The 13,647-nt window shown below is 29.5% G+C and overlaps 4 protein-coding genes across 4 annotated transcripts in view; 2 read left to right on the forward strand and 2 right to left on the reverse strand.

The window, feature by feature from the left end:
- The first annotated feature begins 1,092 nt into the window (after positions 1 to 1,092).
- LOC105617314 (NADH-cytochrome b5 reductase 3) lies at positions 1,093 to 4,267 on the forward strand. The gene is made up of 4 exons (XM_012198880.1): positions 1,093 to 1,116; positions 2,816 to 3,148; positions 3,225 to 3,417; positions 3,888 to 4,267. Exons 1-4 carry the CDS (start codon positions 1,093 to 1,095, stop codon positions 4,265 to 4,267), a joined length of 930 nt encoding a protein of 309 aa, XP_012054270.1.
- Positions 4,268 to 4,972: 705 nt separating this feature from the next.
- LOC105617381 (T-complex protein 1 subunit beta) lies at positions 4,973 to 8,281 on the reverse strand. Its single transcript, XM_012198937.1, has 7 exons — positions 8,276 to 8,281; positions 7,521 to 7,830; positions 6,595 to 7,031; positions 6,433 to 6,510; positions 6,124 to 6,348; positions 5,526 to 5,907; positions 4,973 to 5,406 (listed from the first exon to the last, which is right to left on the reverse strand). The coding sequence occupies exons 1-7, from the start codon at positions 8,279 to 8,281 to the stop codon at positions 5,234 to 5,236; spliced, it is 1,611 nt and encodes a 536-aa protein (XP_012054327.1). The 3' UTR covers positions 4,973 to 5,233.
- Positions 8,282 to 8,677: 396 nt separating this feature from the next.
- Positions 8,678 to 10,409, reverse strand: LOC105617315 (trafficking protein particle complex subunit 2-like protein). The gene is made up of 7 exons (XM_012198881.1): positions 10,371 to 10,409; positions 10,086 to 10,209; positions 9,588 to 9,631; positions 9,263 to 9,444; positions 9,089 to 9,176; positions 8,917 to 8,996; positions 8,678 to 8,838 (listed from the first exon to the last, which is right to left on the reverse strand). The coding sequence occupies exons 1-7, from the start codon at positions 10,407 to 10,409 to the stop codon at positions 8,796 to 8,798; spliced, it is 600 nt and encodes a 199-aa protein (XP_012054271.1). The 3' UTR covers positions 8,678 to 8,795.
- Positions 10,410 to 12,152: 1,743 nt separating this feature from the next.
- Positions 12,153 to 13,647, forward strand: part of LOC105617316 (digestive cysteine proteinase 1) — a 4,120-nt gene continuing 2,625 nt past the window's right edge. Inside the window, exons 1-6 of the mRNA XM_012198882.1 lie at positions 12,153 to 12,192; positions 12,351 to 12,518; positions 12,628 to 12,800; positions 12,911 to 13,015; positions 13,084 to 13,243; positions 13,421 to 13,613. Coding sequence (XP_012054272.1) covers positions 12,153 to 12,192; positions 12,351 to 12,518; positions 12,628 to 12,800; positions 12,911 to 13,015; positions 13,084 to 13,243; positions 13,421 to 13,613 — 839 coding nt within the window. The remainder of the gene's footprint in view (positions 12,193 to 12,350; positions 12,519 to 12,627; positions 12,801 to 12,910; positions 13,016 to 13,083; positions 13,244 to 13,420; positions 13,614 to 13,647) is intronic.

The following is a 13,647-nucleotide window of genomic DNA, read 5'->3' on the forward strand; positions in this document are numbered from 1 at the left end:
TATTCGTAATTATCCCAAAATACAGTAGTATATCAAGCAACAAGAAAATCAGGGAGAGGTTCTCCCTTTCGGAACTCTATGCTAATATTTATATATTATTTCTCTTTTAACAAGTACAATAAATATACTATATATGCTACATTTCTTTTAAATTTTCTCACTTTACATTTATTATCGTCATACATGGTAAATACCCCTGAATACATGATCTAAATGCAAGAAGAATGTAATGCAATAAGAATGCAATGTCGAAAAATTTAGTTCGTATCTGTTGGGTCACAGATAATTTAGAAAAAAAAGATCAGGATATTAAGTTTAAAACGTAGGAATTTCGATTACGAAAATCTGATATATATCCTTGAACTGTCCAAGAAAAGTTAATTGTAATGTTACCGTTATTATATCAATGATCAATAGAATCATTCATATGAAAAAACGTCACTATGAGATCATTAAATGACAGTCGCGTATCTCAAACACAATACATCACCACATGCTTTGTAGCCAAAGAGATTTTCAGAATATGTAGAAGAAAAAAAATTATAGAAACAAGAGATAAAAATAAAAACATTTAATATAAAAAAAGAAAAGAGGAATAAAGAAAAGGAGATAAAATACAAGAAGAAAAAAAGAAAGAGGAATAATTAGGAATTTATTTATATTACACATTGAGTATAATTTTTTAGCATGTTTATCATATTGTTTTAAAATAATTAATATTTTAAATATTATCAAAATGTATGCCATAGAAAATAAAGTAACCGAAATTGGCGTTGTTTAAATTGGTTTTGAAACACTTTGTCTCTCTCTTCTGGGAAAGTGGATAGAAGATGTTGCGATTACATCACTGCCAATGATAACGATGTAATACGTTTCTTGACGTAACTCAAGAGAACGCAAGTCTCTCACTCCTTATACGTCTCTCATCACAAATAAATCTATTTGATTAATTCAACAACATATAACGTGCGTCGAGCAACCCATAGAAATTTTATGTATGGTGTGTGTGTGTGTGTGTGTGCGTGTGTGTGTGTGTATGTGTATGTGTGTGTGTGTGTGTGTGCGTCTTTCAATGAAACTGGAATAGAAAATATGAACGCAATAATTGATTCTCAAGTACGTATAATATAATATATATTTTAGATTGATGGAGATAAATCATTACGTCGGAATATGCTTTGTACGATGTTACATAAAGCATTCAATTGCGTTTTAAAAATTATCACGATATAAGTGTAATGAAAGAAAAAGCTATATATAACTCTTACACACAATTAAAATACAGCAATACTTACTGCGCGGCAGTTTTTATATAAGCCAAAGATAAGAAAAGAATTAAATGTAGAATCGATAGATTATTTATGTTAACCGTCCGATGTTTGTACTTAATATATAATAATATATAATAATCATTTAGTGAGAATTATATCATTTTACATGGATAAACTGTAATATATAATAATTTATTTAATATTTAAAACAAAATAAATTTTCAATTACTTTTAATGCAAATAAATTTCTTGGAAATCAAAGAAAGGAAAAAAGACAAAATGCAATTAAAAATGCTTGTTAATTTATCGATGATTAGTTTATTAAAACAGCATTTATAATATTTTATAAACGCGGATAGACTTATCAATTTATTGCTTAATACAAAGAAAGAATAATCAGATTAGAGACGAATGAATTTATAATATAATTAGAAATGTTGCAAGAAATTCCAATAGATTAATCGGAATTTAATCCCAATTCCAATAGATTAATCGGAATTTAATTCAAAAGTTGCTTTAAATAAATCAATATCTAATATCAGATATAACCCGGTATGAATTAAGATAATTAAGTATTTTAAAAAAAAGAAAAAGAAAAACATAGAACATGCAAGCAAAAAAATAGCGTTAAATGTATAATTCGTTCGCATTCCTCGCTGATTGCGATACGAAAGTAGTGATAATGCATCGAGATATGCATAATAGGTATGTAGTAAGACTCGGGGCCCGAGGCAATCTCTTGCGTCGATCAGCCGATGACAAAAAGGCACGTGTTTTCAGCGTAATAATATGTTGCTGCGAGTAATGCGGCTATAAATATTCGTGTCTAATGTTCCTATTCCGAAAACGTAAGAAGCCGAGTCTATTTTAACGGATTGGAGCGAGTTCCGGAATCGACGGTACTCGTCCCGTTGACTCTACAAACGGTAGACGGTACAGACGCCGGCGGCGAATCGTTGCCCTGGCGAAAGTCGATCTGCGATCTCGATCACATGAGCTCGCGTCTCCGTAGAGTCCATAGTACAATTTTCTCCGCGCTGTCCTTTAACCTCTCGGTCCACGTGCATCTTTAATTCGCAATGTCGAACGTTCGAACATTGGTAAGGCCCGTTTCGACCGATCCGATCTCGCATACTATCATGCAAATCATATTGTTACGCGATTATCGCCAGCTACAATTTGTACTTTGTACATAGGCGTGATGTTTTTTTTAAACGATGATTTAGTCAGAAAATTTTGATTTTAGAGATATTTCTTCCTGAAGCATCTTATTAATTAATTATGCATGGATTATTTTATAAAAAATTGTGCAAATATTAATTTTTATATACGACATTATTTACTTGTATATTCTTGAAAACTTTATTTACAAAAATCTTAGAAATTTAATAGAATCTGTATCTAACACTTTTTAAGTGTGAAAATAAAATTCATGTATTAAAAAGAAAAAGATAAAATTTCATCAAAATTAAAAGAATAATGTTATATGTGTTATAACATTAACACATATAACATTATGTTAAAATAAAATTTTATATTTCTAGGTGTTACCAGTTTTGGCTGCGGTAGGAACAATAGTTGTTATAGGAGTAGCATTTAAAATATATAAATCCTGGAATGAAAAGAAGAAAAAATCTGCACAAATACTATTGGTTGATCCAGTAGTTAAGTATAGTCTACCTCTAATTCAAAAAGACATAATAAGTCACGATACAAGGAAATTTAGATTTGGATTACCTACACCAAATCATGTCCTGGGTCTGCCAATTGGTCAACATGTACATTTAACAGCAAAAATTGGAGAAGAGGTTGTAATACGTTCATATACACCTGTATCAAGTAATGATAATCGGGGTTACGTTGATCTGGTTATCAAGGTATAAAATGAGAATACAGAATTGATAAATAATATGAAATAAAAAAGAAAATCTGTTTTAATATTGTGATTTATAGGTATACTTCAAAAATGTGCATCCAAAATTCCCTGAAGGAGGAAAAATGTCTCAATATTTGGAAAATATGAACATAGGAGATACCATTGACTTTAGAGGTCCATCTGGTAGACTGGTTTACAAAGGACAAGGAAAGGTCACTATAAAGCTTCTTAGGAAGGAACCAGCTGTAGAATATAATGTTAAAAAGGCAAGTACATACTGCTCTGTGTATACATATATATAATATAGAATATAATTTTATTTTGTTAATATTAATCATTATTAAGAACAGCCCCTACTAAAAAAATCATGTCACAATGTTACATGATGAAATCATGTAATTAAAACATGTAAGTCACATAATGGATTGTTCTAAATCAGTACGTGATTTTTTTAAAAAATTACGTGATATTAAAAATAATTTCATCTGTCATGTGATTTTAGTTTATAGTTATCGAATTTTTAAGAATTGAATAATAGAAATAGAAGAAAAAAGAACATAATATCATATGATTTTTCAAATTAATTTTAAAAATTACATACTGATTTGGAACAATACATTACGTGGTTTATATGTTTTAATTACATGATTTCATCTTGCAACTGTGTGACGTATTTTTTTTCAGTAGGGGCTCTTCTGTACATATGTTAATAATAAATTTATGTAAATTTGTACAGATAGTTATGCTCGCTGGTGGTACGGGCATTACGCCAATGCTGCAACTAATTCGTGCAATAATAAAAGATCCTATGGACGAAACTCAAACTTCTTTGCTGTTCGCCAATCAAACAGAAAAAGATATCTTGTTACGAAACGAATTAGATGAAATTGCCAAGAAGTATTCGAATAAATTGAAACTTTGGTATACATTAGATTCAAGTAACGATAAATGGCCTTACAGTACAGGATATATAAACACTGATATGATAGAAAAGCATATGTTTCCACCGTCACCTGACACTATCGTACTTATGTGCGGGCCACCTCCAATGATCAATTTCGCTTGTACTCCGAACCTTGATAAACTTGGCTATGATACTAAATTACGGTTCGCATATTAATCGATTGATCATTAAAATTGTATAGTTTGCATTATCTGATGGAAATTTATAGATTTTTTTTTTTAGTATTCTTCAAGTCAAGTTAAAGATCTGTTTTTTTGTTAATTGAATGTATAATCCGCTTTAATGAAGAATTTCAAATAATGTGGTTATACTTCAATCAGAGAGATTCGTAGATTGGAAGATAGAAACTTATTCCAAGACACTTCCAATAGAGTATTGATGACTATTATATAAGCATATAGTCGTAAAACTTATAATAATCAATGAAATGCATGCACTAGTAGCTGTACTAGTAACCATACTAGCAGCATAGTGTGATCACTTTCCATGTAGTATAAGAATATCAATCTATAAAACATATTTAAAAGGCATGCCAGTCTTATTCTTTTTTGCTTTTTTTTTTGTTATTGGAACAGGCTGTGATTGCCGAATAAATAAAATTTATAGAGCTTAATTTAAGAAAAATAATCACAAATCAAATACATGTGAAATGAATATTTACCTTATCACTAAAATATACTTTATTAAATCTTATATCTGTATGTTTATTATTATAAAAATGACTTGTGTACAATTGTGGACAAATTAATAAAGTATATTGCTAGTATAATAAATATTCATGTAAAGTATTGCATCTCAAAGCATTTATTAATATTGAATCTATTGTAATGTTATAAAAAATTTTGAACATATATAGATGTGCTTCTTATTGTATAATATTTTATTTGTGAAAGATCGAGAAAATTGGAATATAATTCATATATAAATGACAAAATATTCAAAAAGTGGAATATATCTCCTTACTATCATTAGTACATTAATATTATCAAATGCGTTATCGACAATGAGATTAACACAATATTTAATTAAACACATTAATTAAGAGGCCACATGCATGAAAAATTGCAGGCAATTATGAAATCAAAGCGAGAGTAAACATTTATTTTTTTCTTAATGAATGAATTAACAACGTCCTCTGTCTTGTACGCGTTTTCTAGGAGCCGCGCGCAAAATATCGTCCACCCGAAGTATCATTTCTGCTGCTTCAGCCGCACTCACGAGAACTTGCCTCTTCACTACCCAAGATTCAGTGATTCCTAGCCGTTTCATACATCCGACTTTGCCCATTTCCATATCTGTAAGATTGGAGAACAAATTTAATTTAACTTGATATTATGAAACCATTTAACGCACAATTTATTATATATTTAAAAATATTTTCAGTGATAAAAGAATATAAAAATTTGAAACTTACCTAATCCCATGGTATTGCCCCCAGAATTATGCGCGGCTCTCAACTCACTAACCAATTGTGCCGAATCATAGCCAGCATTGTCGGCAATAATGGTTGGCAATTGCTGCAACGCTCGTGCAAAGGCTTCCATCGCAACAGCCTCTTTACCCGGCGTAGCCGCGGCCGCACGCATAACAGCGCAAGCCATAATCATCTCGCTGCATCCACCACCGTAAACTATTCTCGACTCGCGTACCGTAGCTGCTAAAACACAGAGCGCATCATGCAGTGATCTCTCAGCTTCGTCAATGATCTGTTGCGTTGCGCCACGAATAACAACGGTGCACGCTTCACCCAATGGAACTCCAGAGAATCTTAAGAGTGTATCTTCTCCTATCATGACCTGAAAAATATAACAATGCAATATAATTGATATATATTATAATTAAAGTTACAACAAAACTAATAATTACACGCGCGCGCTCACACACACACACACACACACACACACACACACACACGCACGCACGCACGCACGCACGCACGCACGCACGCACAGAATCGAGCTCCACTATATGGAATATTATGTATGAATTACAAACGTAAATTATAAATTTACCTGTTCAATAAGATTACATTTTCCCAATTTGACTAAATCGGGATTGTCAAAAGTACTAACAATCTCACCACCAGTAACAAGCGAAAGTCTTTCGATTCCATCAAAATCAGCATGCTCAATAGCCATAATTCCGGCATCAGCAAATAATTGTTCCGGATAATTGTATATCAATTGCCTATTGATAAAGACGTTGCAACCATGCTTCAAAATTTTGTCAATCTTATCCTGTGTAAATTCAGAAGATTATTATATAAATATTATATTAAATTTTATAAATATATGTGAAGAACTTTTAGAAATATCCATTACCTTCATTTTTTCTTTTTCCGCAGCTTCTAATTCTGCTATCTTCGCCATTGAATCTACACGTACTCTAGAGCCAAATACCTATAAATAAATAAATGCGTATAACAGATTTGTTAGGTTTGTTAAAAAATTAAGAAAAATATACATAACAGAAGGAACATAAACCTTGATTTTATCCGTGTCCATAGATGTATTAGCGATAAGTATACGTGCATCAGAAACTTTTTGTGGTTGGTGAACACCCGGTTTTTTATCTAATAAAAATCCTTCATCTAAGAAGGAATCAGCAAGTGTTGCGCCACGTTTTTTTATAACTTGAATCGCAGACAAATTACCAGATCCTTTAAGACGCAATACTGCATCAACTGCAAGCTTGCTAAAGTGCTCCTTGTGCTGAGATAAAATCTTGGAACTTAATGTTGTACGAGCAATATTTAATAAATCCTCTCGAAATCGATCAGGATCTGCAGAATTGTCTGTGGCTGCATTTTTTAAAGCCTCATTCGCTACATTTGTAGCATTTCTCCAACCACTAATGATAGTTTGTGGATGAATCTTCTGATTCTCGATTAGCTTCTCGGCTTCTCGCAAAAGTTCAGCAGCTGTAAAAAAAAAGAAAATTAAAGATATTTAATAATATTTAAGATTAAATAATTTGAAAATTCAAGTGAGTAATCATATCATAAACAATTTATTATCATTTATACATGCTGTCTAAAAGATGTATATGTTCCTATATATCGATTACTGTGAAGTATACTAGGTCTAAAGGTTTAGGATGCTCTCATGGAATGCTAGAAATCTGGGTTCGACTAACTGAGGTAATATTTTTTGTAATAAATGTATTTACAGATTTTCAATATATTAATTACTTCTTGAAATGATGCCAATTAAACATAAAATTATTAAATTGCTAATCAATTTATGATATTACTATGGCAGTTGTTACGTTTTTACATCTAGAAAATCAATTTGGCTTGTAATTTGAGAGACTACAAATGCGGTATATAAATTTATATGAAATTATTTAAAAGCATTCAAAATTCAGTTTTGATCAGTATAGGCTTTTTACTTAATCATATCATATTTACCGAGAACAGTGACTGAAGTGGTACCATCACCCACTTCATCATCTTGGACACGAGACATATCTACCAAAATCTTGGCAGCAGGATTATCAATGCCAATACTTTTGAGGATAGTAGCACCATCATTAGTAACATGTACTTGTCCCAAGGATCTACCATGAGATACAAGTATCTTGTCCATGCCTTTAGGACCAAGAGTAGATTTGACCAGGTCTCCAATAGCTATAACTCCAACAAACGAGCTCAATCTAGCAATTTCTGCCTTCTCTTCTCCAGCTTCATTTTTGAGGATCCGCACTGGATTTAAGGAGACCTTACAATCAAATAAGATAAAAGAATTTATTTAGTTGCTTACGATAGAATTTTTCATTTAAAATATAATCATAACTGCTTTTAAGGTAACAACTATTAATATTTATGGGTACATGTGCGCGTCAGAGATTCAATCAGTTTAAAAGCCAATTGAAAATCTTAGTGTCTACAAAATGCATCAAAGTCATTTATCATACAATTATTATTTATTCCTTCAACGACACGTGAGCCATTTGCTTTCTGAAGACCGAGTTCTGACGATCACAGGAGAATCACTAGCATTTACTACATAGGCGAGATTACTGGAGCGCAATAATTACCATGGTAAATCAATTGATGTACGCAGATACTTTTCTCCAAAAAATCACACAAATTCGAAAATCCTCGATGACAGTCTAAACAGGACTTATGGGAGACGTTTGCGATTCAGGCATTTAGAGAGCTACCGCCATGCTGCGTGAACCGTTTCTATGAAGCGATTTGTTTTTCCATCTATCTGTGATTCGTTGCTTTTGGACATCAGGAAGTACAAAAACGAATTATAAATCCGATTGAGAAACACATGCGCGATTAAACCAATCAAAAAGAATTTTGAATATGTAGGATATGTATTTGCGATATTCGTTTTATAGCGAGTTATATTCTGAATTTAATTCCTTTTAGGTTCGGTTTATATGCGATCAGTCAATTGATTTGCCACATTATTTTTTAGCAATAATAAAAAAAATATTAAATATATAATTACGTAAAAAAAATGATATATAATATATAAATTAAAATACAGAAAGTGTATAAATAAAATAAAAAAAGATAATTAAAAAAGTTGAGTATACAGCTTTACAAACATATAAGTTATTATATATAATTTATTATCAGTTACATAAAGCGTTTATATGATGTGAATAATACATTTTGGAACGATGTGTGAGAAATATTTCTTTAATTATTTTTTAATATCTTTGTAAATTATATAACACCCATTATTTCCAGCACTGATGTATCAAATGACCTAAAAATCCAGTATAAATAAAATATTTTTATATATTATCTATAACAGATACATATATACAGATTAATTCACACATACTTGGATTTTATTTCATCACCTGGAATGTAAAATGGATTGCAAACAGCATTGGAGTATGCAGCATGTAACTTCTTAAAAATCTATTAACAGGTTATCAAACATTTACATATTAATTGCAAATCATAATTAATAAAATATTAAGTTTATATATGAGGCATAAAAAGAATGTTACCATTTTTATTTCGTTATCTCTTAATGATACATTAGATGATTGCAATACTATGACAAATTTAATCTTTGTGTTTGTAGCATAACCATATCTGAAAATAAGAATATTAAAACATATTTAATGTCTAATTTGTAGGTAGATTATAGAGTGATGTTATAAGAGAATAATGTTACATACATTTTGTATTCTTCGGTCGCAAATAACAAGCCTAAGTATAAATCACGTATATCAACTGTCGTTTTACTTCCTATGTTCAGCTTTTCCTCTATAATATCAATTGACGTATGTACTTTGTAATGAAATTGCAATCCAGCAGCTTCATCTGTACATTGATATATTTTGATAAATTTTGGAGAATTCTACAAAAAATTTATTATTATTTAGAATAATTCAATGTTTACAATGCGTAAAGAAACTCGCTAAAGTAAATGTACTTTATTATATTTATTGGAAAATTTTTGTCGATACATCATAACCTATCAAACAAAATATTTATACTTGCATCTTTGCCAATAACAGCTACGCAAACAGCCATTTTAGAAGATTCTATAAAAATACAAAAAGAATTCCGTTACAATGCACTACACATTTTTGCGAAGTGTATTTTTATGCGAGAATAATTGCGAGCACACAACGTAAATGTTCCGTAATTAGTACTAGCGCTAGGTTAGAACACCACCGTGTCGATCGTTCGAATAAAAAGAAACATTGTAGATGAAACATTTTACTTGCTTTTATAAAGCATAAATATTAATACAAAGAATATGCACATTAGATGTAGACTAATTCTAATTTATATAAATATTCTATTTATCAATTACATATTAATTAATTTATATATAAAACATAGCAATAACTTATATAGCATTATTATCACACATCTACAGTTGATGTGTCATGTAAACTTTTTCCTTTTATTATTGATCATAGTATCTTCTCTTCAATGTTCTGTACTTGCGCAACATGTACAAAGCTTCTAATTCTTTTATTACAAAATTACCGTGATTTATCATTTTATCTATTTTTTCGGGGTCGGTCTCTGTTTTGTTTTTGTCAAAAGCTCTCTTTAGCTTGGTTCTGAAATATTGATATCCTTTCGGATAGTCCCGGCCCATGTACAACAGCTGAAAGACAACGCAAAACGAAAATTTAAAAAAAAATGTGCAATAAGTGAAAAAATATACATTTTTAGTTTATATATTTACATTTTAAGAAATATATGCTCCCTAGAATGATACTAGAATGATACTGAATATATGTTAATTTGTATATAACACTTTATTACCGTTTTGTATAAATGAATAACTTTAGTGCGTTGTGACATGACACATAATAAATCTTGAATTAGCATTCTCTAGTTAGCAACTAACTCGGAGTCTCGTGGAATCTTGCAAGTCAATTGACAAAGTGATAATCATTATCGTTTGCGATTTTTTTCTATAAATGACATACAAACAAGCGTTTTTAAATGTGTTCTTTGTACCCATATTTTTTATATTATTCATTTTTTTCTCATTTCCATTCTATTATATTATATTATGTAATTTATATATTTATATATTTATATATCTATATTTTATTTTAAGTACAGAAAGTGTAACTAGTGTAACTATAAGGAACATTAAATGCTCTTCATATAGTCTTATATAAGTTGTGATATGGACAAAATATATTAGGTGTGGGAAAAAGTTCGTGGCGTTTTTCCCGTTACATCTAACGGGAAAAACGCGACGAACTTTTTCCCACATCTAATATTTAGTATGATTAACTTAAAGCCACTAAGGCGTTCCAAAACTTCCTCTTCGAGGAAAATTTTACTCTATGAGAAAATATATAGTACACGTAACGTATACTATAGTATATAAATCAGATAAAATCTTCCTCGGAGAAGAATTTTGGAACGCCTAAAATTATAATCATAATCCTGAAAATTGTTTCTCATGATATTAAAAGGCATGATTACCTTTGTGTATCAAAGAATTGCAGGAGCATTCTTATATTTGATACATATTTAAAGTTTTTGTACTGATGCACGTTTCTACCAATGTACTATAGATTAACTTTAATCTTAATTCAACTTGCTCTTCATTTTTTCTGAATTGAAAAAATGAAAAGTAAAAAAAATAGTAAAATAGTTGAATTGAGATTAAAGTTTATTTATGTTGATAAATTTATTTAAACCAATCAATCAAAAGATTCTGCAGTTGTGTCTGCCAATTGACGACATGGAATGAATCGGTCGCCAGTGTTCCTCAACTTCACATTAATAAAGGAAATTTCTCGTTATTCTTCTTTGATTCTCCTCGAAATTTCCGAATGTAAATAGATATAAAAAAGTTGATTCATTGTATTCCAAGCTCCAGGCATAATCAGTTATTATCTGTTTTCTCGAGAGGCAGGTCTTTCTACATAACAATATTGAGGTAAATTTTATATTATATACATGATTAAATCTCTGTTTTTCGTTCTAAATTAGTAAATTACCATGATGTTTTTGCTAAGATGGATCAAATAAATGCATAAAAGTTAGTCATGCAACTTTCTACAAAACCAAGATAATATCATCACGACGTTATCAATAATGTTTACAGAGAGTAAAACAAAATGTTGGAAGCTCTATTTTTCCCCGATATTAGAAAATTATTTCTTTTTAACAGTAGTTATACTTTGATGTATATTTTTACTTGTTTTATTTTTTTTTCTATTATTATATGATGTAGTTTTATTGTAAAACTGATATTAAATGTTTTTAATTTTATTTATTTGCATGTGTATTCTTATATACCAGTAGTTTTGCCAATATACAATAACGTTTCTACTCTCTTAATAAATATTTGATAATGATTATTTCATTGTTGCGACAATGATGTATCTTTTCTTTATTGTATAAATCATCATATTGTATAAATCGTAATAAATGTATGCTTTAATTTTATTGCCATGTATATATGATCCTGTATCTTAATCAGTGTAGTCTGACTAGGTCAGCCATGTCAGCTGTATCAGAATAATGATAAATATTTGTCATATTCATCCATATGTTACGTATTTCAGAGATACAATGAAAATGTCTAATTTTAGGAATATTATATTCCTAATATTCTGTGGTAAGTTATACTTAAGTAGTGATATACATTAGTAACTTTTTTTTATTTACTACACCTAATATTATATGTGTGTTCTCTTATATATAATATATATAATATATATAATATATAATATTTTCTTATATATATATATATATAATTATTTTAAAATTTTGTAGGAATGTGTTATACAGTGGCACTTCCTAAAACAATCTTAACTGCTCCAACATTCAGTAAAACATATACAGTAAAAGGAACATTGTATATTCCATATGCAGAAATTCGAGAACCTTTCTATGCTTGGTATGATGGCAACAGTGGATCTAGTAGGATTGATTATTATGGAGGTATTAAAAAATAATAAAAATCTTTAATTATTTATTTATTTTTAATTTAGACCTATTTGATAATATAATATACATGAACAACATACGATATCTATTTTTTTTCTAATAGGAATGGTTAAAACCTTTCAATTGGCTCACAAAGGACAATATGGAGCGAGTATAAAAATAGCACCTATTACAACAGAAACTGTTAGTAATGAAGAAACATGTCTTCAAGTGAATGGTACTAGTGATTCTAAAATACAACCACAATCTATTCTTCCAGATACACCTGAAATGGAGGTTAGTAAAATTACAGAATTTAAATTTCTGTAATTTTATAAATTATGGATATGTATTATACATACAAATAAAAATAATAGTAAGTAGCTTTTACTGAAATTTATATACAGTGTATTGGAGAAGAGATGATCAATGGATTACTGTGCGAGAAATGGCGACTTGTACAAGAAATTGGGGATAAAACAAACAAGTATACTCTTTGGATACGTTATAAGGTAAAAATAAAATTATTTGTGTATATGATAAATAAATCTATTCTATTTGGAGAAAATAATCTTTATAGAAATCACCACATCTACCAAAAGTGAAGGAACCTATTCCTATGAGATATGAAATGAAAGGATTTAATAGTCTTTTAGGTTCACATTATGATCATTATTACTTAGAGTATGATTGGTATTCCTCTGACAAACCCTCTGATGATGTTTTTAATATTAAAGAAGGTATTTAATTCTTAATATATATTTTTTTCCCAGTTGCTATTAACTGATATAAAGTTTTTTTTTAATTACATTAAAGTAAATGTTTTTTAATTACATTAAAGTAAACATAAAAGTAATTACATTAAAGTAAAACAATTACTGTATTAAATTTATTATTATAAAAAAAATTATTTGTAGATGATAAGTGCGTCAGCTTCCCAGGTCCAGGTGAAAATCATATATATACCTTTAACCCAATGCGTGAATTCATACATAATTATGAGGATCATTTGCATGAAGCATTTGATAAATTTAAAAAAATTTATAATAAAAATTACAGAGATAACTTGGATCATATGTATCGCAAAGATTTATTTAGACAAAATATCAGGTATATTTATGCCAATGATATTGTGTTACTATTA

The sequence above is a fragment of the Atta cephalotes genome (genome assembly GCF_000143395.1).
Source record: "Atta cephalotes unplaced genomic scaffold scaffold00012, whole genome shotgun sequence".
NCBI lineage: Eukaryota > Metazoa > Arthropoda > Insecta > Hymenoptera > Formicidae > Atta > Atta cephalotes.